The sequence below is a fragment of the Talpa europaea genome (assembly GCF_964194135.1).
Source record: "Talpa europaea genome assembly, chromosome: 10".
NCBI classification, from domain to species: domain Eukaryota; kingdom Metazoa; phylum Chordata; class Mammalia; order Eulipotyphla; family Talpidae; genus Talpa; species Talpa europaea.
The window spans coordinates 79975110-79998968 of NC_140077.1; the positions used below are offsets into that span (position 1 = coordinate 79975110).

At 35.7% G+C, this 23859-nt stretch overlaps 2 protein-coding genes across 2 annotated transcripts in view; one reads left to right on the plus strand and one right to left on the minus strand.

Moving 5' to 3' along the window:
* LOC311178819 (complement factor H-like) overlaps window positions 1-8500 on the minus strand; it is a gene marked incomplete at both ends in the record, with an annotated part of 48591 nt that extends 40091 nt beyond the window's left edge. Inside the window, 2 exons of the mRNA XM_084245550.1 lie at window positions 3378-3539; window positions 8371-8500. Coding sequence (XP_084101676.1) covers window positions 3378-3539; window positions 8371-8500 — 292 coding nt within the window. The remainder of the gene's footprint in view (window positions 1-3377; window positions 3540-8370) is intronic.
* Window positions 8501-9919: 1419 nt separating this feature from the next.
* Window positions 9920-23859, plus strand: part of LOC311178820 (coagulation factor XIII B chain-like) — a gene marked incomplete at both ends in the record, with an annotated part of 52427 nt that continues 38487 nt past the window's right edge. Inside the window, 3 exon segments of the mRNA XM_084245551.1 lie at window positions 9920-9997; window positions 18354-18591; window positions 18594-18608. Coding sequence (XP_084101677.1) covers window positions 9920-9997; window positions 18354-18591; window positions 18594-18608 — 331 coding nt within the window.

The window sequence follows — 23859 nt, forward strand, 5'->3', positions numbered from 1 at the left end:
GGATTATAAACTTTGAATCCTTGCATATACTGATGCCTTTCTTTAACAAAGATTTGTTTATGATGCTGTTTTTGTATATAGATTTTTGGCCAGTGGTCCATAACTCTCATTCTTGATACTTTTCCTCACTTTTTGAAACTTCAGGTGTTGAGATTAAAATGTTCACTTAGTCTCATTCCTTTTGAATAACATTCTAATTTTTTTGCCTCACTTTTTTGAGATTGAGGTTATTTTCTCTTCATCCTCAATTTTACCAATATTTATCTTGGCCATGTTTAAATATTTGGATTTAGAGAAACCAATTCTTAAAGAACTCAATAAAATTTGCATGAAACAGTGAAGGAGGAATTTGAACTCTGGAGGTCTGATTTCAGAACAAGTATGGCTACCCACTTCCAGTGGTGATTCATAGGATATGAATAAAATAAAGTGGACCCCTGAGATTTCTTTTAAAAGGTGCAGGAAGGGGCCATCATTTAAAGTATTATCATTGCAAAATGAATCACTGCTATTTTTATCTTTCTTTTGGTACATTCAAATCTTTATCCCTCTAGTGAGATCAGCCCTGAGGCAAATACAGCATTTCATAAGTGGTCAGAATAACACTGAGCTTAGCAAGATTTAAAACAGCCTCATTCTCCCTCTAGGCTTGTGGTCTCAGTAGCAGTTATGTGGCTCCATCAATGTTTTAACTCAAACTGATCCCGAAATTGATTAAAATATTTACTAGATTTTAAAGCTGTTTCTAGTACTTGTGTAATTGGTTCCTCAAATGCAAGCCCAGGATCTTATGGTTACCACTGCTAAATGTCATATTGCTAGATTCAGCCTTAAACTCAAGATTCTATTTGAATGATGAATCTGTCCTACTGAAGATTCACTATCATCACCTCCTGTATCATTTAGTTTGTATGGCATTTCCTCTAAACTCTAAAACTGTTTGGTGACACAAATGAATAATAGAGTTGGTCTGAGAACATTGTCCTGCATCTGAGAACAACATCAGTTTATTTAATTTTTATTCTAAACTATGTGATCAACCATCTGACTTGTCAATTTCCCAACTAAAATGCAAGAACTTCATCAGTTCCTTGTGGAATAATTTGGCTGAGATGGAAATACCACTGGGCTCATCTACCATTTTCATAAATTAACAATAAATCATAAATATTTATTTTATAATTGTTAGCACATTGAAGTCTTATTTCATGCTGATATCAGTTTTCTCTTTGAGGGAACTTATGCTTTGAAAACTCCTTTTGGACTTAACACTAGAATTAACTTTGAAGTCATTAACCTATTATATGTAGCATCACATCTTCCATCATGGAATATCCATTTTAATTGTGGTGCATATTCACAACAAACTGTGAAATATAAAGATAAGGAATATGATTGCAGAGGTGGAAAATATTTGAAAAAAGACAAAGGGAGCATATCCCCAAATCAAATATTCTGTCAAATTATATGGATTTTGCTGAAAATGATTGTTTTAGGAAATTGTACAACCTCTTCAGCACTCATTCTTCAAAAAAATGGTGCTTAATTCCCCTCCTCTGTGTGAGTCTGGACTTAGTGAGTCACTTTTAAAGAACAAATATGCTGGGGCCTCCCTAGTGGCACAGGGCTTAAGTCTTAGCGCAATCAATCTAGCATCAGGCACTGTGGCATGAGTTCCATCCCTGGCCAGGGAGCTAACCCACATGGCACAGCAGACCTTTCCTATCTCGCCAGCTGCTCTCCTCAGCAGCGTATTTCAGTAGATCTGCCTGTTCTGCTCCCAACTCTGTCTCTGGTGAATCCTGTTACTTCCCGCACCTCTGACCTACACCTCAGTTCTTGTTTGCATAAATAAATAAAAATTAATCTTTGAAAAAAAAAAAAAAGAACAAATATGACTGAACCACCAATGTGTGTGCAGGTATAGAAGGTATGGAGGCTTCCTACTCTCAGATCACTAGGTCTGGAGAGTCAGTGCCCTTTAAGCAACCTGTGGAGAGTCCAGGTGGGCAAGTACTGATGATTTCTCTTTTGTCATGTAATCTCCAGAGCAGGCCCTAGGCTGGGCTGACTGCAGTCTATCTAACATCCTGACTGCAAGACTGAGACTGATTCAGAGCTAGCCTGCTCAGCCACTCCCAAATTCCCGACCTTTACAAGCTCAGAGATGATAATGGTTTATGTTTTTAAGTCAATATGCTTTGGAAAAAAATTGTTATAGAGCAGTAAATAACAAGTGTCTAGATTGTAGATGCTACTACTATTACCTAGTGTTTAGCTCAGATATTAGAATTGTATTAGTTTGAGAACTATGTATTTATATACATATATTTAACATTGACTAGCCAAAAAAATAAAAAGATTTACATTTATAAAGTATTTTTGATCCTATATAGAATTGGTTACTTTGAAAATCAAAGAAGCTTCTTGTTATATATACAATATGACAAATATTTTGATTAATTGTATCCACATTTCTGTGCTTAATTGAATTAAGAAGTAAATCAGGCTATGAATGGAACCCACAGTTACACCTTGGAGCAGGTACCCAACCTGTAACAGTGCATTTTACTTTATTTCCCCGGGTTGCATGCTAAAAGCCATCTTTACATTCATATGAGATTTCATCTTCAGTTCTGTATTTGGTCTTTACAGGTTTGTAGACAGCATTTGGAATATAAGGCTTATTACATGTTACTTCTGAAAAAAAAAATGTGTGGATAATGTAGGAATGACTACCCATTAAAATAACCAAGTACATGAAAACAAAGAGAGTGGGTATTATTTTTCTTTCCGATCACAGCACAAAATGGGAATAAAATAAGCATAACATCATATTCTTTCTTTCTTTTCTTTTACACCATTCTTCATTTTGAAACAATATTTGTTTCCCACTCCCCCATCACGTGTAGTCCCCCATAGACTTTCCTTCACCAGTCCACCCGTGCACCATCAGCACAGTCCCCTGTGCTCCTCCCTCCCTCCCTCTGAACATCATATTCTCACTGTATCACTCATATCCTCACATATCTCTCATCTAATGTATTTATGTCCCCTGGACTCTTGATTTCTCCAATGTCATCACATATTTCATGATACTCCACTTGGGGCCTATGAGTTCAGTGTATATTATGTTAGCATTCTTTCTACTTTAAGCTTCTTGGCTTCTGAAGTTCTCATGTAGATTTTTATAAATATTCTGAATTTTTTCCTTCCAGACTCTTGGTAGGATTGCTTGTCTCTGGCCAACTGAAGTAGGCATGCCATAGACCAAGTGAAATTGCTATCTCCAGTCTCCCATCTGTTAGTTATTCTTCAGTCTATTGCTAACTGGCTTCTAATATCTACTCTGTGTTGGCACTGCTCTGACTAAAGACCCCCAGTTTCCAAATCCCCAAATTCCTTGTATTTGATATATTGCAGTGACTGGTGTCTATTATGGGCTTCTTCATTATGTGTTGTACTGGACACATAAAACCCTCTGTCATCTTCAACATTGTTGGCCACTGGCTTTTTCAAGTTCTCCTGTGCCTTACATGCTATAATAAAATGATTATATAACAGCATTCATTTCAGTTATTTCTGTCCAGGAGGGAGTGAGAGGTAACCATGTGGCCATCATTAGAAGATTGGATAAGTAAAACATATGCACACTATGCAGTCCTTAAACAACAACAAACTAGATTCAGCAACATGGAGCTGAACAGCGATAAGGCAGTAAAATCTGTGGTCATCTTTCATCTATGAAAAACATGTAAGTGAGACATAATTAACAGAAGTGTTTAAATATTTAACAATATATCAAATGCACATCCCAGTTTGGTTTAGGGGAACATAATCCAGAATCCCCTTTATCAGGGATAAAGTGGTAAATATATACATAAAGGAAAAGTAGCACCCTTTATAGGCCAATCCTCTGATGTGACAAGTACAATTGACTTCACCGTTGCCCAAGACACCCCGTAGGGGTGGGCAAAAGCATATGAGATCATAGCCTCTGTCTTTAAGCAACTGAATATTTTTGTGGACCAAACTTACAACCATATAATTAGAAAATTAGGTTGATTATTTCAGTGTCTTCATGAGATACAATAATTATATCAGGTGGTTTCCCCCTATTTAGATAGAAAAAGAAAACCAAAAAAACTATGTAAATATTACCTTATTGTATAATTAGATGCATTAAATAAAGTGAATTCATGTATCTCACTTTCATCACTTTAATTATAGCTTATCCTTTTTTTTTTCAGTAGAAAATTTGTAGTAAAGTGTCAGCTAAAAGTCAAGTATAATCTGGAGGATATTTTCTTTGAACAAATTCCCGAAGGTGTCTATTTTTCCAAGTAATTTTGCTTTGTTTCCGACATCTATGGACATTTCATAGCCTGACTGGTTTCTTGTTCCTATAAACTAATAATGCTCATCACTGTCCTCCCATACTCATCAACTGTCTGCCTCATGTTCACAGTAACTCACACTCGAGGCTGTGTGGTTATGAATATTTTTTTTTATAGAGTCCGCAGGTTTTGGTTTGTCTGGACAGTCCTGTTTAAATGTGTTGGCCACATATTTATTAATAGAGCCTCCTTTCACTCCCAAAGTGTCCTCATTTGCGTAGTCAATTATATAGTCCTCCTACTTATTACAACTTCATGACTTCAATCAACGAATAAAGCATTAGGATAAAAATCAATTTTTTTTTTGACAGTTGATAATCTTGCTGAAAATTTACAGTTACTTCTTATTTTTCAAATTTTCCACTTTAAGTTCTTACTTTATGTAAACAGAATTAAAATTGCACAACCTTGTAGTGCTAGGAGTGGCTTCCAGTGAGCAATTGGAATTAAGGTTAATGCATTAATTCCAAAGAACACCTGCACCCCTATGTTTATAGAAGCATTATTTACAATAGCTAAGCTTTGGAAACAACCCAAATGCCCAAAAATTGATGACTGGATCAAGAAGATGTGATACATATACAACATGGAATATTACTCAGCATTCAAAAAAGATAAACACATGCAATTTGCAGCAATATGGCTGGAGCTGGAAGGGATCATGCTCAGCGAAATAAGTTAGAGAGAAAATGAAAAATACCAGATGGTCTCACTCATAGCAAGAATCTAGAAAACCTAAATAAGGGACCAGGAAAAAGAATAGCTACAAGAAAGAAAAAATCAAAATCAACAAACAACTATGAACCAGAGACATGGGGGGGGGGGTGGGCGGGGGAAGGGGGCAAGGCTGGTGGGGAAAGTAGGGATGGGGTCAAAATAAGGTGGTTGCAATTGCATGTGGAATATAAAAATAAAATTTAAAAAACAATGAAGATTAACATTTAACTTCTAAATGATCATACCCTTAAGGTATTTAGATACTGTTCTTTTATCCCCCCAAATCTAGATATGCAAAGGGTGTATTGTCTTATGTTACTAGAAGAATACTTTGCTAGTTTTGCCCAAAGGGAAATATCTAAGTATTAAAATTATAAGAAATATTTTTTAGTAAAATTGATGTTCCCAACTGAAAGCATATATTAAAAACCCAAATTCAATTAATTTTAGGATTTCCTTTATATTTTTTAGATAATAAATAAGAGTGAGAATTATTTTTACCTTCTGCATTGAGTTCTCCTGATATGATTAACAAGATGATAAAAGCCAAGTCTTTTGACCTCATCTTCAATGGCATGCTTAATAAAGACTAACAATTTTAAAGCACTAGGGGTTCCTCATTAATTACACAACAGTTATCTTGAAGAAAAAGTTAATTATTTACAACATCGGTCTAAGTCTCTTTGTCACAAGCTGTATATTTCATTCAAAATATTTTTGAATAGTATTAACTTAACAAAACTATGTTAACTTACAATATTGATCATGCCAGAGGTAAATAGGAAATTGATAATCCAAAAGGGCAGAAGCATAATAATTAACTCAAACTACATGAAAGGAGTAACATTTTAACTCTAATTTTCAATTGTAAGTCCATAGAGTAAAGTTCACTTGTGGTCATTGATTTCTTTACCACTATTGATCAAATGAAAAGATGAACTTGGGAACATGAGATAATGGATAACTGTTGTTAAAATAAGACCAGGTCCATTAAATCAAACCTCTTGATTCTGACAACAGGATGGTGGTTACCAGAAAGGAAGGAGATGGGGGAAAATGAATAAAGGGGGATCAACTGTATGGTGGTGGAGATTTTTGATGGGTTTCAATGTAGCATATACAGATGTCACATTACAATGTTGTACACCTGAAAACTATATAATGATATGAACCAATATCATATATACATATATTTAGATATATATGTATATGGTGTTGAGTTGGTTGTACAAATTAAAGAGGACAACGAGCTTAAATGTCTCAAGTAATGACAGGATATTAGTAGTTATGTCTACCATTTAGTAGGTGCTCACTTGGAAGACAACCTACTCCCACTCAATAAACTTCTTTTCATATATAAACCCATAAAATTGTCATTCTAACTATGTTGCATTTTACATAGTTCTTTTTTGCTTCTGTTTTTTTTTTTTTTTTTTTTATAGAGGCATGTTTATTTATTTATTTGTTTGTTTTGTTTATACAAGCACTGGGCACAGTCAGAAGCGCGGGAGGGCAAAAGAACTCACCAGAGCCAGAGCGGGGAGCAGAGCAGGCAGAAGGACTGAAGCACACTGCTGAGGGGAGCAGTGGGCGGCAGGAGAGGTCTGCGCGCCATGTGGGACCCTCCTCCGGTGGCCGGGGAGCAGCCGGGGATCGAACCGGCGCCGCAGAGGCCGCGGGCAGCTTCGCAACCCAGCGCTCCACCGCTGCGCCACCGGGGAGGCCCTGCTTCTGGTTTTAATTACGTAGGTAGCAGGCTTTCATCATTTAAAGCTGTTAAAGAGCCAAATTCCTTTTAGCTCAGAATGAAATAAGACTAATGTTATTTAATTACTATGCAAATTAACATACTTTTCTTGTTCTTAACAAAATATTGTAAATCTATCAATTTTATTGTTTATACAGCAAATAAGTAGTAGATGGATATTGGTCTAGTAGGAAGAATAACACCTCTTTGTTTGTTTTCCAATTTTAGAGTTAAGATGCTCTTTTTTTTTAAGATTTATTTATTTATTTATACAAGCACTGGGTAAAGTCAGAAGTGCAGGAGGGTGAGAGAATTCACCAGAGTCAGAGTGGGGAGCAGAAGAATCAGACTGACGAAGTACACTGCTGAGGGGAGCAGCTGGCGGCAGGAGAGGTCTGGGCACCATGTTCAACCCTCGCCTGGTGGCCGGGGATCGAACCGGCTGTGGTTGCGGGCAGCTTCGCAACCCAGCGCTCAACCGCTGTGCCACTGGGGAGGCCCAAGATGCTCTTCTTTAAGACTAATAGAAAATGGTTATTTTCATCCTATTAAGGAAACCTATGAAGAAGGAGATGTAGTTCAATTTTTCTGCCATGAAAATTATTATCTAAGTGGATCAGATTTAATTCAGTGCTATAACTTTGGTTGGTACCCAGAATCTCCTGTAGGTGAAGATAATTTTTAAAATTTCTGAGATATAAAAAGGGAGACCATTTTTTAATCTCTATGAACTTTAAAAAAGGTCTGTGGTGATATCTAATTCTTGTCTTCAGTACTGTCTTTTAAAATAAATAACTATTTTCTTTTAAATCAGTGCTATTTTCAGTAATATATCTTTTAAACTTATTTTTAAATTTCTTACATGAAATTTAAAACTCATTGTAATGAATAACTTTTTAATTGGAGATTAATAGATTCAGCTATCCCTATCTGCCAGCTTTGTTGAGGTGTTATCTTATTTGGTCATACATTTTCCTTTTTCTTTTTTTTAAAGATTAATTTTATTTATACAAGAGCCAGATGCATGGGAGGGTGAGAGGATCCACCAGAGACAGAGCGGGGAACAGAACATGCAGAATGACGAAACACACTGCTGAGGGGAACAGCTGGCGAGACAAGAGAGGTCTGCTCGCTGCCTGGCCATACATTTTCTAATGTGAGAACATAGTCTCCAAAATAATGGGGTAGAGAGCAGAAAATGCAGCTCAATATGAATGAAAATGAGTCAAAATGCAAAGCAAGTTTATCTAATTAGAGCTATCCTAAAATGCAATGGCTATTTCTGTTCAAGTTTCTTCTTCTGCAGTTGTTAAGATTACCTCTTTGAAGACATCGGTTTAAGAGTCATTCAAACATACCACAATGTAATATGAAGGGGATCTTAGTGTAGCTATTAAACAGATGTTAAAAAATTAATTGGGACCTCCAGGGTGGCGCAAGGGGTTCAGCAATATGAAGCTATCCACAGCTACTGCAGCACGAATTTGATCCCAGGACAACCATTGTTACCACATATTATGGAGCCAGTGGTGCCTACATCTCTGTTCTCATATCCCTTGTCACATTCACATTCCACCTTGTCATTGAGTTTAAACCATCTGCTGTCGTTTTTGGGTCTGGCATGCTCGAATACTGGCATATCACATGATTCTAATGCATGATAGAATTGAATATTCCATTTCTAATATTATTTAATGGACAATCTAAGTGAGTCAATCCCATCCCAAGAGAAAATGATGTTATCACAGAGTATGCTAATATCAAAGAGTGTACTGATTATATAAAAATAAGCTATGCCAATGATAAATCACTCTTCAAATGCTTACCCACAGTAAAAAAAAAAAGTTTCTACATTTAAATTTTCTGAAAAGTTTGTTTTATGAACATTTTTCTCAATTATATTTTGTTCTGCCTTTATGCCATGAGAGAACAAAATAGACCATCACAGATAGATTGTTCTTATTATTACTAAACCAGAATAGCATTTTGTGAATGAAGATGTCAAACTTAGTAACAGTTGTGACAACTAGACCAGCGAAAAATAGATTAATTGCAAAAAGATTAACTTTCAATAATCTGAGTAAATTGTTAAACATTCTATAAAGCTGCTTACTTTGAAATATATTAACTTTAAGGCATAAATCGGATTTAATATCCTCAAATATTATCCTAATGTCTTTGTATTCTTCTGTAATTATCAAGATTAAATATAAAGTTCTATTGGGCCTCCCCGGTGGCTCAGCCGGTTGAATGCAGCTCTGTGAACCTGTCTGCAGCCTCTGCAGTGCCTGTTCGATCACCAGCCGGTCGGGGAGATACCCACATGGCATGGCAGACCTGATCTGTCTTGTCCATTGCTCCCTTCAGAAGTGTAAAAAGTTATATAGAGAGAGTTCTATTGCTCATAACTAGATATAAGAAAAATAAAGTGTTTAAACATAGTTTCAGTGTTCACTAAATGCTGCACTACAATAATATTAATAAAATACTTAATATTCTCCAATTTTATAATTTCTATAGGCAGCTAGCTTAAAGCTGTTGAGAAATAAAGCAAAATTATACTAATTAGGTAAATAGAGATATTTTCTGTTCCATAAAAAGAGTGTTATAATGGATAATTAATCACAATTTAATATGAGATGATTTTGAGCTAGGTGCAACTATATCACCTATATCTCTTTGACTAGAATCATAAAGCATAGAAAATGTCAAAAAATGGAAATGGAAGGAAAACAGGAGAAATGTGTGTCTTAAATATCCACTACATTTAAGTGACTATATTAAATGTCACTTTTAAAATGTCATTGAATGACTTTGGGGTTAATAAAAGTGAGCAAGATCTTAAAAAATCTTAAATGTCTAGATAGTGGAAAAGGAGAACCTTTAAGCAGAACATATTTTGGTGCTGTCTAGAAGTATTTCTCCATCTCCGTAACTACATAACTACAAGGAATTTATGAAAATTTTCTAGAGGATTTTCTAATGTGGGCCTACCCTATAATATCAAACTTCTACATTATACAAGTTACTTTATTCTAAGATCATGCATTGTGCACCCATGCGTTCACATAAAAATCTACATTTTATGCCTAAAAACAGAGACTCTCATATAAAAGTTGGATTACCTAGAAAAAAGGTACCGTAGGCACAGAAATCTCAGGTAGAATAATTAAACTTACACCTGTATACACATGAGTGCCCCTAAGTAGTTTTCAAATCATAGGATATTTTAAAGTGCAAAACACTTGACCTAAAAAGTGGATTGGTATTCTACACTACTGATAATTAATCTTAAATGGCAAAATGTTATGTATTTTTTCAGTTATTTTTATTTATCTTTTCAAATAGAGCCATACAGGCAACCCCACCCCAAATAGTTAAGTTAAACTAAACTTTCTACAGTATCATTTCGGTGATGAGCAATAACAATTAATTACTTACTAATGCATCTAGGTTGAGCTGACCGTCTGTTTTTCATACATTTAATTGATCCTGACATTTTACCATCTTCTGTTAAATATCCTGGTTTACACTTATATTGTGTTTCCTTATGTAAGGCATATGTAGTATCAGGTTCAGAAATAAAACCATTCCAAATTTCTAAATCTCGTTTTGAGCATGTTTATAAAAGGGATAAAACATATGGAAAAGGTAAGAATATGTTCAAAAAAACATTTTCATAATGGTTCAAATAGTATTACAACATAAAAATTAAGAAGTCATTCCTGTTCAAGTCCTTGTGTTTTTAAAAATAAGCTGAATTACCAAGATACAAAGCCAAGATATGTTATTCATTTCTTTTTGGGGCAAAGTAAATTTCAAATATTCAGAATCACTCCTAAGAAATTATACACAGGAGCACAAAAAGATTAACAGGCATCCAAAGGCAAAGTAATGAATCTAGATATACTCCTCATACATTATATGAAAATTGACACAAAATTGATCATGTATACAAAAGCAAAATATAAACGTCTAGAAGAATGGATGAAATTGGTTTAGGCAAAAAGGTTTTAATGGTCACCAAAAGCCTGGCTCCTCAGAGAAAATTTCAATACAGTGACTGCTATCAAAATTAAACACTTTTGCTCTGTGAAAGACTAGTGAGAAAAATGAAAAGTAAAGCTATGTTGGAGTCAAATATTTGCCAATCATATACCCAATTGAAAGCCTATAGCCAGAATATATAAATTAGTTTCAAAAATACAGTAATAATGAAACAATTTAGTGAAGGAGTAGTGAAAGATTTCCAGTCCTGAAAAAAAATGTGTGTAACCAGAAAATAATGCTCAACAGCATTAGCTATTGAGCAATGAAAGACACGAAAAACTGACTATATCCAGTCTTAGCAGGGCTGAGGAATAGTAGGACAACTTAGACATGGCATGTGTGAATGAAACATGACGATCAACCAAGACAAGTTTATCTGTTTCTTGTAATTTAAATGCATACTTAGCATCCATCTAGCAATTCCAGACCTAGATAATTACCCATGAAAAATGAATTTGTGGTCTTGCCTGGTTGCCTACAAGTTAAGTCTCAGTGCTATCACAGCTGTGGCCTGAGTTTGATCCCCAGCCAGGGAACTAACCCACATATGGAACAGCTGACTTCTGTCCTGCCCTTTGCTCCCCTTAGCAGTGTATTTCAGTAAATACACCCATCCTGCTTCCCACTCTGTCTCTCTGGTGAATCCTCTAATACCCCGGCACCTCTGGTCTACACTGCTGTTCTTCTACACAAAAATAAATTTAAAAATCTTTAAAAAAAAAGAAGAAAAAATGAATTGGTGTTCATACAAAAACCTATATGTGAATATTTTTTAGCAGTAACATTCACAAATGCCCCAAATTGGAAACTACCCAAATGTTTTCAATGAGTGAATGTACTAACCAAGTGTGGTACACAATACAATGGAACAAAACTCAGTAGTAAAAATAATTACAATTGGTATGTAACAACATGAACTATACAGATTCAAAAGTAGACTAACCAGGGCCTCCCTAGTGGTGCAGCGGGTTGAGCGCAGTGCTGCGAAGCTGTCTGCAGCCTCCTCAGCGCCGGTTCAATTCCCGGCCGGCCAGGGAGAATCCCACGTGGCGTGGCAGACCTGTCCTATCTGGCCCGCTGCTCCCTTCAGCAGTGCTTTCGGTCCATCTACCTGTTCTGCTCCCCACTCTGTTTCTGGTGAATCACCCTCCCGCGACTCTGTCCTGTACCCCAGCTCTTGTATAAATAAATAATAAATGTTTTAAGAAAAAAAGCCAAAATAAACTAGACTAACCAGATAACATAGTGTGTGTTAGACCTCCATCACTTGGGATCAAATGTAAAACTATTGTTTCTTTGGGGGACATATTTCCTTAACACTTCATGTTTTTTCTTTAAGTTTTTAATTAGTTTCCTTGTGTTTGAAGTAGTCACTTCCTCTAGTTTTTACTGACCAACATTGTCAGAGAAATACCTCTGTGAAAACTGTTAAGGATTCAAAGACTTTTTCTGGGACCCTGTTTATGGATATACCTGTTCATCATGTGTTACTCTCACTAGGAAGGGAATTCTTAAATTGCTGCCTTTTCTCACTCTTGCAGAGTCAGTCTGGCAGCTGACACTTTCCTGTTCGCTTGTCCTGAAACCATGCTGAATGCTGAAGCCTGTGTTTTGTTCCCATTCCTGAGTCAAGTTAGCTTTCTTGTACTCACTAGCCATCTGTAAAGACAACATTTTGACATGTGCACAGCGGCCTGCCCATGGTGTGGGTTGGGGCGAGGTGTGCAGAGAATCGGGGTGCCTGTGTGTGAGCAGGATCTGTAGCACAGCTCCCCCATGGCTATTGGACAGGCTTCCTAGTAAAGGAAGGTTGCCCGAGGTTGGTAGGAGTTCTGTCCCTTTATGAATTCGGAGGCCTGGATGCTCTGTTCCAAGTTTCGCTCACCGCTTTGTGCTACTGCTGATCTCTCTATTGTGGGCTGTTGTGGATGTGGTGAGAAAGAAGGGGGCTTTTTTCTAAATGTCAAGCACAGCCTAGGAAGCTGGACACACACACATTTTTTTTCTTTTCCCCACTGGGAAACCATGGACTGAGTGCATCCTCTTGGCTGTGCCTCTTTAGGGGAGGAATGGGGTGATACAAGTTAAGTGAAACTGTTACTGTCATCCCCTCCAGTGCAGCCAATCTGGAACCAGTTTGTTGTAACAATGTGCTGAAACTTCTTTGCTAGAGTTCCAGATTCCCACAAAGATACTCTTCTTCACAGGTAATTGTCAAAAACAGTGCCTTTTGTGGAGAAGATGGTAGAAACTCCTTTACGTCCTTCTTGCTGATATCACTCTCTTTTTACAAGTTTTGTCCGTGGATCTTTTACTGTCTTCTTGACTCTGTCTATCAATAGCACATTAATTTTGCTATGTACTTATCAAGAGATTGCTCTGTCGACTCATACACACTTGAAAAGAGTAAAACCAAATAGATCCATTGGCAAAACAGAAGTTAATTGAAACTTTTTGCTGCAGTTAAGATACACAAGTCTTGGGAAATCATCAACATACTCGGTTCTTAGACACCTGTACTTACTGACTTTAATGCATCTGGAAGGAGGGGACCAGTTATTCTCTGTACATGTCATTGTATTCTGCTCATCCTCAAGACTGTAGCCAGGAAGGCATTCAACACGTACAGATTCACCCTGTAAATACCATCTTGGTCTCAATGGATAGTTTCCATTTTCCAAATAATTGAAAATACATTTTCCTCAGGATCGCAAAAAAGATAAATGAAAATGAAGAGGCCCATATGTTTGATTAAAGTAGAAAACTAAAAATATATTTACAATGCCTAATTGACAATACAGTAACTTAAGAAACCCATTAATGCTTCTGCCAAATGTTTGTTTAAAAAGATTAATTCAATATATGAAGTTATTTATCTTGTTTTTTAATTGCTAAAATGAATGTGAATTATGTAGATATTTATATAAAATCCCTAGTTTTATTTCTCATGTAATTTTCATGAATAGCTTCTCTTAAAATCAAGGACATATGTTGTTTTTTTTGGCTCCTAGCATTTATCTCTTAGCCTTATTTTTGTCAGAGAAGCCTTAAGTGTACTCTCTTTTTTGTCTCCATCTTTTGAAAGATTTATGAACACAATTTTAAAGATGTTTACTTACTGAGGCATGGTAGTGCTGGCTCCCATCCTTCTGGTTTGCAAGTAATTGTACCCCAAAATTGTTGTGAAGGGGTCACAAAATTTTCATCACAGCTATAGTAGTAATAATGTCCTATGGATAGTGGAAAGTATGGTCTATAATGCTTCATTATGTAGATGTCCGTGTTTAATTTCTGGAAAATTACAGGGCTTCACTTGCAATAAGAAAAAAAAAACATAAATCATGTTTTACCCAAATAAAAAATTAGAAATTGTTTTCTCTATGAATTTTCTTATTTGAATAATTACAGTTATTGCATTGGGACTGTAGGTCAAAAGTGTTCAAAATGATTGAGGTGAATGTGGAGGCCCTTGGTAGTAATGATAAAATTATGTGTGTATGTCTTATGATGTATAAACTTATATAAAATCTCTCCAGGAAGAACTCTGTACAGAACTTTTTAATGTAATATCCGTAAGAGCATAGATAGTAGTGTTGTTTGATTAAATAAGCACCTTGGTTGGGAAATGAAGATACTGATTTTATCACTCATTATATTTATTTTATTAATTAACTTTTAATTAAATTGATACTTGAATACCCCTATCTGGCATTGCCACTGTAGTACACCCACCACCAAATCACTAAAATAGTCCATTGAGCTCCCTTCCCTCTATCTTCTCTTCCCCCCAGCCCTTCCCCACCATTGCTCCCCCCATGAATGTTTCTGTTTTATAGTCAGCTTTCAAGAGTTAGTTTTTAAGTTGTGTTTACCTGACCCTTGATTTAGTTACTATTATTCCACATATTAGTGACACCATCCGTATTTATTTTTCTCGTATTAACTTATTTCACTAAGCATTATCCCTTCTAGTTCTATCCATATTGCCGCAAATGGCATGCGTTTAACTGTTTTGATCACTGAGTAATATTCCATTGTGTGTACACATATATACATGTATATATATATGTATTTATAAACCATATCTTCTTCATTCAGTCATCTGTTTTTGGGCACTTCGTTTGTTTCCATAATTTGGCTATGGTAAATAGTGCTGCAATAAACACGAGTGCATTTTTCCTTTTGAAGTAGTGCGTTTGAAATTTTTTCAGTAGTTACCTGAAAGTGGAATTACTGGGCGGTGTAACCGATCCATTTTTAATGTTTTGAGACATTCCCACACTGCTTTCCATAAGGGCTGGATCGGTCTGCATTCCCAGCACCAGTGCAAGAGTGTTCCCTTTTCTACACTTTCTCACCAGCACTTGTTTCGGTATTTTCAACGTGGGTCCTACTCACAGGTGCAAGATGGTATCTCACTGTGGTCTTGAATTGCATAGAGAACCATCAAGATGGCACAGAATAAAACGAATCAAAACAATCAGTTTAGCAAAGTGGCAGGGTATAAAATGAACACACAAAAATCAGTTGCCCTCCTATATACAAACAATGAGATAGAGAAGTTAAGAAAATGACCCTATTTACAATCATAACAAAAAAAATTAAATACCTAGGAGTAACCTAACACAAGAGCTAAAAGATTTATACAAAGAAAACTCTTATACATTGTTAAAAGAAATAGAAGACCCAAAGAAATGGAAAAATATTTCCTGCTCATGGATTTGAAGAAACAATAGTGTCAAAATGGTCATCCTACCCAAAGCAATATATAGATTCAGTGCAATCCCAATGAAAATATTAATAACATTGTTCAAATAACTGGAAGAAACACTACTGAAATTCATATGGAATTACCAAGACCATGAATAACAGAAGCAATTCTGAAAAAAAAGAAAGAATGGAGTTATCATATTTCCAGATTTCAATATATATTATTAAACCATAATAATTAAAGCAGTGTAGTACTAAACCAAAAGCAGACACACAGACCAATGGGATAGAATTGAGAGCCCTGAAATAAACCCCACCCCCATATGGGCAGTTAATGTGTGATGAAGGAGCCAAGAACATGCACTCGTTTTATCTTCATTTCCATTCCCATTAGAATCAGATCCCTGACTTTTTTCCCCTGGATCAAGTCAATATAGGGAGATAGTGAGGTCTTGCTTGATCAACATTCATTATTTTTCTATTTATCAAGAACAATTTTAAAATACGGAAAAGCATATTTTCCATAGATCACATCATAGAGAAAAATACTATTATTCATACTTCAAAGCAGCTATTGCGGGAAGTTTTGCTATAGTTAACCAGAGAAAAGGACATGAAATATTTCTTATTAAGCATATCGTTAAGATTTTCATAGGCATTGACTAAATACTTAAAAATTTAATTGGAGATGAGGTATTTTTAATGTCATAAATATTTGTAAAGAGGTACAATACCTATCATTTTGAGTATTTGCTATATATTGAATAATTTGTAGTGTATATTTAAGTGATGTACTGTATGAACAACTTTACACAACTTAGTAGTGCTCGGAGTGGCTTCCAGTGAGCAATTGGAATTAAGGTTAACACATTAATTCCAATGAACACCTGCACCCCTATGTTTATAGCAGCATTGTTTACAATAGCTAAGCTTTGGAAACAACCCAAATGCCTAAAAATAGATGACTGGATCAAGAAGATGTGGTACATATACACCATGGAATATTACTCAGCATTCAAAAAAGATAAACACATGCAATTTGCAGCAATATGGCTGGAGTTGGAAGGGATCATGCTCAGCGAAATAAGCCAGAGAGAAAATGAAAAATAATGGATGGTCTCACTCATAGCAAGACTCTAGAAAATCTAAATAAGGGACCAGGAAAAAGAATCGCTGTAAGAAAGAAAAAATCAAAATCAGCAAACAACTATGACCCAGAGACACAATGAGGGGGTGGGCAGGGAAAGTAGGAATGGGGTCAAAATAAGGGGGTTGCAATTGTTTGTGGAATATAAAAATAAAATTGAAAAAAAAAATAAAGATTAACATATGACTTCTAAATGATCATACCCTTAAGGTATTTAGATACTGTTCTTTTATCCCCCCCAAATCCAGATATGCAAAAGATGATAAAAGCCAAGATGATAAAAGCCAAGTCTTTTGACCTCATCTTCAGTGGTATGCTTAATAAAGATTAACAATTTTAAAGCACTAGGGGTTCCTCATTAATTACACAACACTTCTCTTGAAGAAAAAGTTAATTATTTACAACATCTGTCTAAGTCTCTTTGTCACAAGCTGTATATTTCATTCAAAATATTTTTGAATAGTATTAACTTAACAAAACTATGTTAACTTACAATATTGATCATGCCAGAGGTAAATAGGAAATTGATAACCCAAAAGGGCAAAAGCATAATAATTAACTCAAACTACATGAAAGGAGTAACATTTTAACTCTAATTTTCAATTGTAAGTCCATAGAGTAAAGTTCACTTGTAGTCATTGATTTCTTTACCACTATTGATCAAATGAAAAGATGAACTTGGGAACATGAGATAATGGATAACTGTTGTTAAAATAAGACCAGGTCCATTTAATCAAACCTCTTGATTCTGACAACAGGACGGTGGTTACCAGAAGGGAAGGAGATGGGGGAAAATGAATAAAGGGGGGTCAACTGTATGGTGGTGGTCGTTTTTGATGGGTTTACAATGTAGCATATACAGATGTCACATTACAATGTTGTACACCTGAAAACTATATAATGATATGAACCAATATCATATATACATATATTTAGATATATATGTATATGGTGCTGTGTAGGTTGTACAAATTAAAGAGGACAACGAGCTTAAATGTCTCGAGTAATGACAGGATATTAGTAGTTATGTCTACCATTTAGTAGGTGCTCACTTGGAAGACAACCTACTCCCACTCAATAAACTTCTTTTCATATATAAACCCATAAAATTGTCATTCTAACTATGTTGCATTTTACATAGTTCTTTTTTGCTTCTGGTTTTAATTATGTAGGTAGCAATCTTTCATCATTTAAAGCTGTTAAAGAGCCAAATTCCTTTTAGCTCAAATAATGAAATAAGACTAATGTTATTTAATTACTATACAAATTAACACACTTTTCTTGTCCATAACAAAATATGGTAAATCTATCAATTTTATTGTTTATACAGCAAATAAGTAGTAGATGAATATTGTTCTAGTAGGAAGAATAGCACCTCTTTGTTTTCCCATTTTAGAGTTAAGATGCTCTTTTTTTTTTTGGTTTATTTATTTATTTATACAAGCAGTGGGTACAGTCAGAAGTGCAGGAGGGTGAGAGAATTCACCAGAGCCAGAGTGGGGAGCAGAAGAAGCAGACTGAGGAAGTACACTGCTGAGGGGAGCAGCTGGCGGCAGAGAGGTCTGCGAGCCATGTCGGACCCTAGCCCGGTGGCCAGGGATCAAACCGGCCGCGGTTGCGGGCAGCTTTGCAACCCAGCACTCAACCGCTGTGCCATTGGGGAGGCCCAAGATGCTCTACTTTAAGACTAATAGAAAATGGTTATTTTCATCCTATTAAGGAAACCTATGAAGAAGGAGATGTAGTTCAGTTTTTCTGCCATGAAAATTATTATCTAAGTGGATCAGATTTAATTCAGTGCTATAACTTTGGTTGGTACTCAGAATTCATGTAGGTGAAGGTAATTTTTAAAACTTCTGAGACATAGAAAAAGATACCATGTTTCAATCTCTTTGAACTTTAAAAAATGTCTGTGGTGATATCTAATTCTTGTCTTCAGTACTGTCTTTTAAAATAAATAACTATTTTCTTTTAAATCAGTGCTATTTTCAGTAATATATCTTTTAAACTTATTTTTAAATTTCTTACATGAAATTTAAAACTCATTGTAATGAATAACTTTTTAATTGGAGATTAATAGATTCAGCTATCCCTATCTGCCAGCTTTGTTGAGGTGCTATCTTATTTGGTCATACATTTTCTTTTTCTTTTTTTTTAAAGATTAATTTTATTTATACAAGAGCCAGATGCATGGGAGGGTGAGAGGATTCACCTGAGACAGAGCAGGGAACAGAACATGCAGAATGACGAAACACACTGCTGAGGGGAACAGCTGGCGAGACAAGAGAGGTCTGCTCGCTGCCTGGTCATACATTTTCTAATGTGAGAACATAGTCTCCAAAATAATTGGGTAGAGAGCAGAAAATGCAGCTCAATATGAATGAAAATGAATCAAAATGCAAAGCAAGTTTATCTAATTAGAGCTATCCTAAAATGCAATGGCTATTTCTGGTCAAGTTTCTTCTTCTGCAGTTGTTAAGATTACCTCTTCGAAGACATCAGTTTAAGAGTCATTCAAACATACCACAATGTAATATGAAGGGGATCTTAGTGTAGCTATAAACTGATGTTAAAAAATTAATTGGGGCAAGGGGTTCAGCAAGGGGCCCAAGGGGTTCAGCACTATGAAACTATCCACAGCTACTGCAGCACGAGTTTGATCCCAGGACAGAGAGGTGACCCACATGGCGCAGCAGACCTCTCCTGTCTTGGGCACTGCTCTCCTTAGCAGTGGTCTGTACATCAGTTCTTGTATGCATAAATATATAAATCTTTAAAAAAATAATTGGTAACTATGTGACATAAATACATATATACTGTGATAAAGTTATGTGCAAAGTGTATGAACAAAGATTGATGTTCTAATTGGTATGGTGAGAGATAGCATTTACAGAGGTGATGGTTAATATGTGAACTGAGCCTGAAAAGAGAAATAGAAATTTGAAAATTGGAAGGGTTGGGAGTGGTAAAGGACTTGATAGATTCTATTGTCTACGGCCATACCACCCTGAACGCGCCTGATCTCATCTCTGTATGATAATTCATGTCATTATTGATAGAAGGGAGAAGGACAGCAAGGTCGAACTTGAAAGAGAGTGGTGGAGATTTGAAATAGGTGCTAGGAGGAATAAGAACAGGAATTGGACCAAGAACATGAATGGGAGTGCCCAAAACTATCCCAATTCATTAAATGCACCAAACAATAACTTTGTTTTCAAATTTTCAGTTGTGCTCGATAGTTTTGTTCTAACTGAAGAGAGGAAGATTGTTAGCTTAGAGTCTGTAGCATGTTATTTAAAAAAATCTATGGCAGATCTACTTAACTTCTATTTTGTTCCCATCCCCACTCAGATTGTCAGCATGCCAATGACTTGCTATTTTCTCCAGTAGACAGTCACCAGGTGTAGGACAGGCAGTGTAGTAAGCTGAGTAATGTTCCTCTCTGTCATCACTTTCCCCTAGCAAAGATAGCCATATCCTTATCCTTGGAATGAGCCTATTTGGCAAAAGGGACTTTTCAGATGTGATTAACTGAAGGATTTTGAGGTAGAAATACTACCTGGGAAAATCCTGATGAATAATCACAAGTGTCCTTATAGAAGGGAGATTTGATGATAGAAGCAAGAGACTGGAGTAGTAGGAGAAAGGGCCGTGTGCAAGGAATGCAGGCAGCTTCCTGAAGTTGGACAAGGCAGAGTAGCTGATTCTCTCATCAAGCTCCAGGACTGCAGCATCCCTGATACCTTGGCTTTAGCCCCAGTGAAACTATTCTGGACATTGGCTTCCAGAGATGCCAGAATGAATTTATGCTGTTTTAAAGCAATAAATTACGGTAATTTGTCATACCAGTAAAGGAAATCTAACATAGTCAATGTTGTACAATAGCTAAAGAGCAGTAGATTTTAATTCAGATTGACATCCATTCAAGAGCAGATCCTCCACTTACTAATTTACTTCATATGTTTTAGTTCATTTATAATATGGGAGACATGCATGATAGTCCCCACTTAATAGTTATTTTAGGAATAAAGGAGATATGTATGTAAAGTGTTTGCTATTTCCGTTTTAGTTGGAGCATAGCGATGTTTCTAAATGTTTAGAGCTTAAAATGAGACATTTTACAGTTGGAACAGGAACTCCTGTTCCTGTGAGTCAGGATTCTGGACCATAGCAGCAATGGGTCCTTTGTATTTGTGTCTATTAAAACTACAGTCTAGGTGTTGGCTGGGACTGCAGCCTCATCAGAAGCTCAACTGGGGACCAAATCTCCTTCCAAACTCTCTGGTTGTAGGTAGCATTCAGAGCTTTGCAGATTGCTGAATGGAAGGGCCCCCTGCCCTTTGTCACATGGTTTTCCCTGTTTGGAAGCACACATGGGGAAGTTTTCTTCTTTTTAATATCCAGCAGTGAGAAAGAGTCTCTCAGTATGAATGGGGTTACAATATTTTGTTGCATAACCACACTCAGATAATCACATATATCTCATAACCTTTGCTGCATCCTATTGGTTAAATGCATATAGCCATCCCTGCTCCTGGAGATATTTACCACCTGAGACAGTGAATCTAAGTTGCAAGGGAACAAGGAGGTGACCCCGCAGTCTGACTGCCATACTTCCTGTGCCACTTGGCATGATGAACATGCTAATTAAACCTTACTTTCCATTTGCGGTAATTTTATGACCAAATATGCTGGATTTCTCTTTTCATTAGGAAGAAGAAGTCGATGTCCTCCTCCCGCTCTGCCTCTAAACTCCAAGATTCAGACGTATTCAACAACTTATTGTCATGGAGAAATAGTTCATGTAGAATGTGAACTTAATTTTGAGATACAAGGATCAGAAGAAATACGTTGTGAGTATGGAAAATGGACAGAACCTCCAAAATGCGTCGGTTAGCAATGCCTCAAACAAGCTTTCCCTGTTTTAATCAGGAGATTTAAAATCTACTCTTAGCAACTTTTAAGTAGAAAAATTAATATTGTTTATTGTATTCACCATGCTGTCCATATTGGGTCCTCAGGACTGATTCCTCTTATACCAAAATACATTGAATTTCTTTTGCCATTATGTTCGTGTTTTTATTTAATCTTAATTTTAATGTAATGTTTTATAGCATGGAAATGATGATTGTTTAAAAGATTAATTTTTTTAACTTATGTATGCAAGTCCTGAGGTGTAGGCCAGAGGTGCATGGGGTGGGGTGAGGGGGATGGAGATTGGTGAGAGGATTCACCAGAGACAGAGTAGGGAGCAGAACAGGCAGATTGACTGAAATACACTGTTGAGGGGAATAGCGGGGGAGATAGTTGAGGACTGCTGCACCCTGTGGGTTATCACCCTGCCTCAGGGATTGAACTCATGCTGCAGTGGTTGCAAATAGTTTCATAGTGCTGAGATTTAACTCCTTGCACCACCAGGAAGGCCCCAGAAATGATGACTTTTAAATGTCTTTTTTCTCCTCAAGTGTTTCTCCTTCTCATTTTTGTAAGCAGAAAACCCTTACTGTCCTAGAGCCAGGACTACATTGATTCTGAACACACCACTATTTTAAAAACTCTGATGAAATGTGAATACCAAAACTCTACCATTTTCAGTGTGCATTTCAGTGGTGGTAAGCATATTCACATTCTCATTCATGACTGATTAATTTTGGTGTTGTCTTTCTTCTAAATGAAACTTCCCTTACTATCATCCTCAAAGTCTCTGTATGATTTGCAGAATGTCATTGGGAGAGAAGAATAATTAATTCTATTCTGTCATTAGCATATTGTTGATCTCTTTCTTTAACACTGCTTCCTCATGTCATTATCACCTTTGAAAATCTTGTTGAGCAGATAAAAATATACTTGTAGCTACTCAAAATATATTTTGGATTAAAGAATGATTGTAATAAACATTTAGTTTCAAGTGGAGAATTGCAGCAGCTGCCTAATTAACTGCCAAAATTGAGATAAATTTGAAAAAAATGACATTCACCTCAAACTTCAATCCCGTAGATTTACTTCATTTTTAACTTTGCTAGTAAGAGTTCTATTTAAAAGTAATGCCACTGATGATTATAGTTACAATGAACTTGTTACATCATAACTTTCAGAGAGACAATGATATGATGAACATCTTATAAAAAGTCATTTAATTAAAATATTAGCCTTTTAAACTACAAAATCGGTCATTGTTATTTACCAAATAATATTAATAAGTGTATAGAAGCAATAATTAGAAGAAAACACAAAATATCAGCAACCTTAAAAAAAAATGCCTTAAATAAAAGACTCAGATAATGGTCTCCTACCCTTTCTCTCTCTCACACACACACACACACACACACACACACTCACTCACAAAACATGCTATTGTGAAATCCTACCCATTTTTTTCACTTAAACTATATTATGAACACGATTTACTATTCTTCAACAATATATATTTTAATGATTATATACTATTACATAGTGAAGTATTACATGGTTAAATTTATCACTTTTTATGGATGTTTAGTCTGCATTCAAAATTTTATATTCCAAACAGTTCATTTAGTACCAATATTTGTACATTTAAAAAAAAAATTTGTTTTTTAATGTTTAAAATCATTTATCTTTATTTCACTTTTTTCCCCAGATTGGCTGAATAGGAATTTATGGGTCAAATAGATCTGGAATTTTAATTATGCTTCTAACTACCCTTTTGCCTCAGAGAGTTTATTCTGCTTTATATCACCATGTTCACTGAATTAAAGTAGTTTCCCTAAACTTTGTCAATAACTATTTTAATATTCATATGTTATTAACAATTTCAATTATTTAACTTGTTTTAACTAATTACTAATCCATTGGGAATTTTTCCAGTTTTCTAATGGCTGCTTTTTTCAATGAACTGACTGGTTGCAATTCAGCCTTTTTTCCATACTCAGAATAAGAGTTTTATCTATATTAATTATTTTATCCCTTTAACAATCATGTATATTACAACTATTTCTTATGTTTTTTTTTACTTTTATTGATAGTGTTTTTAAGCCCATAAGTTGAAGTTTTACATCTGAAGCTCTTTCAACATCTCCTTAGTGCTTTGTGTCTTACAGATCATTCTTAGA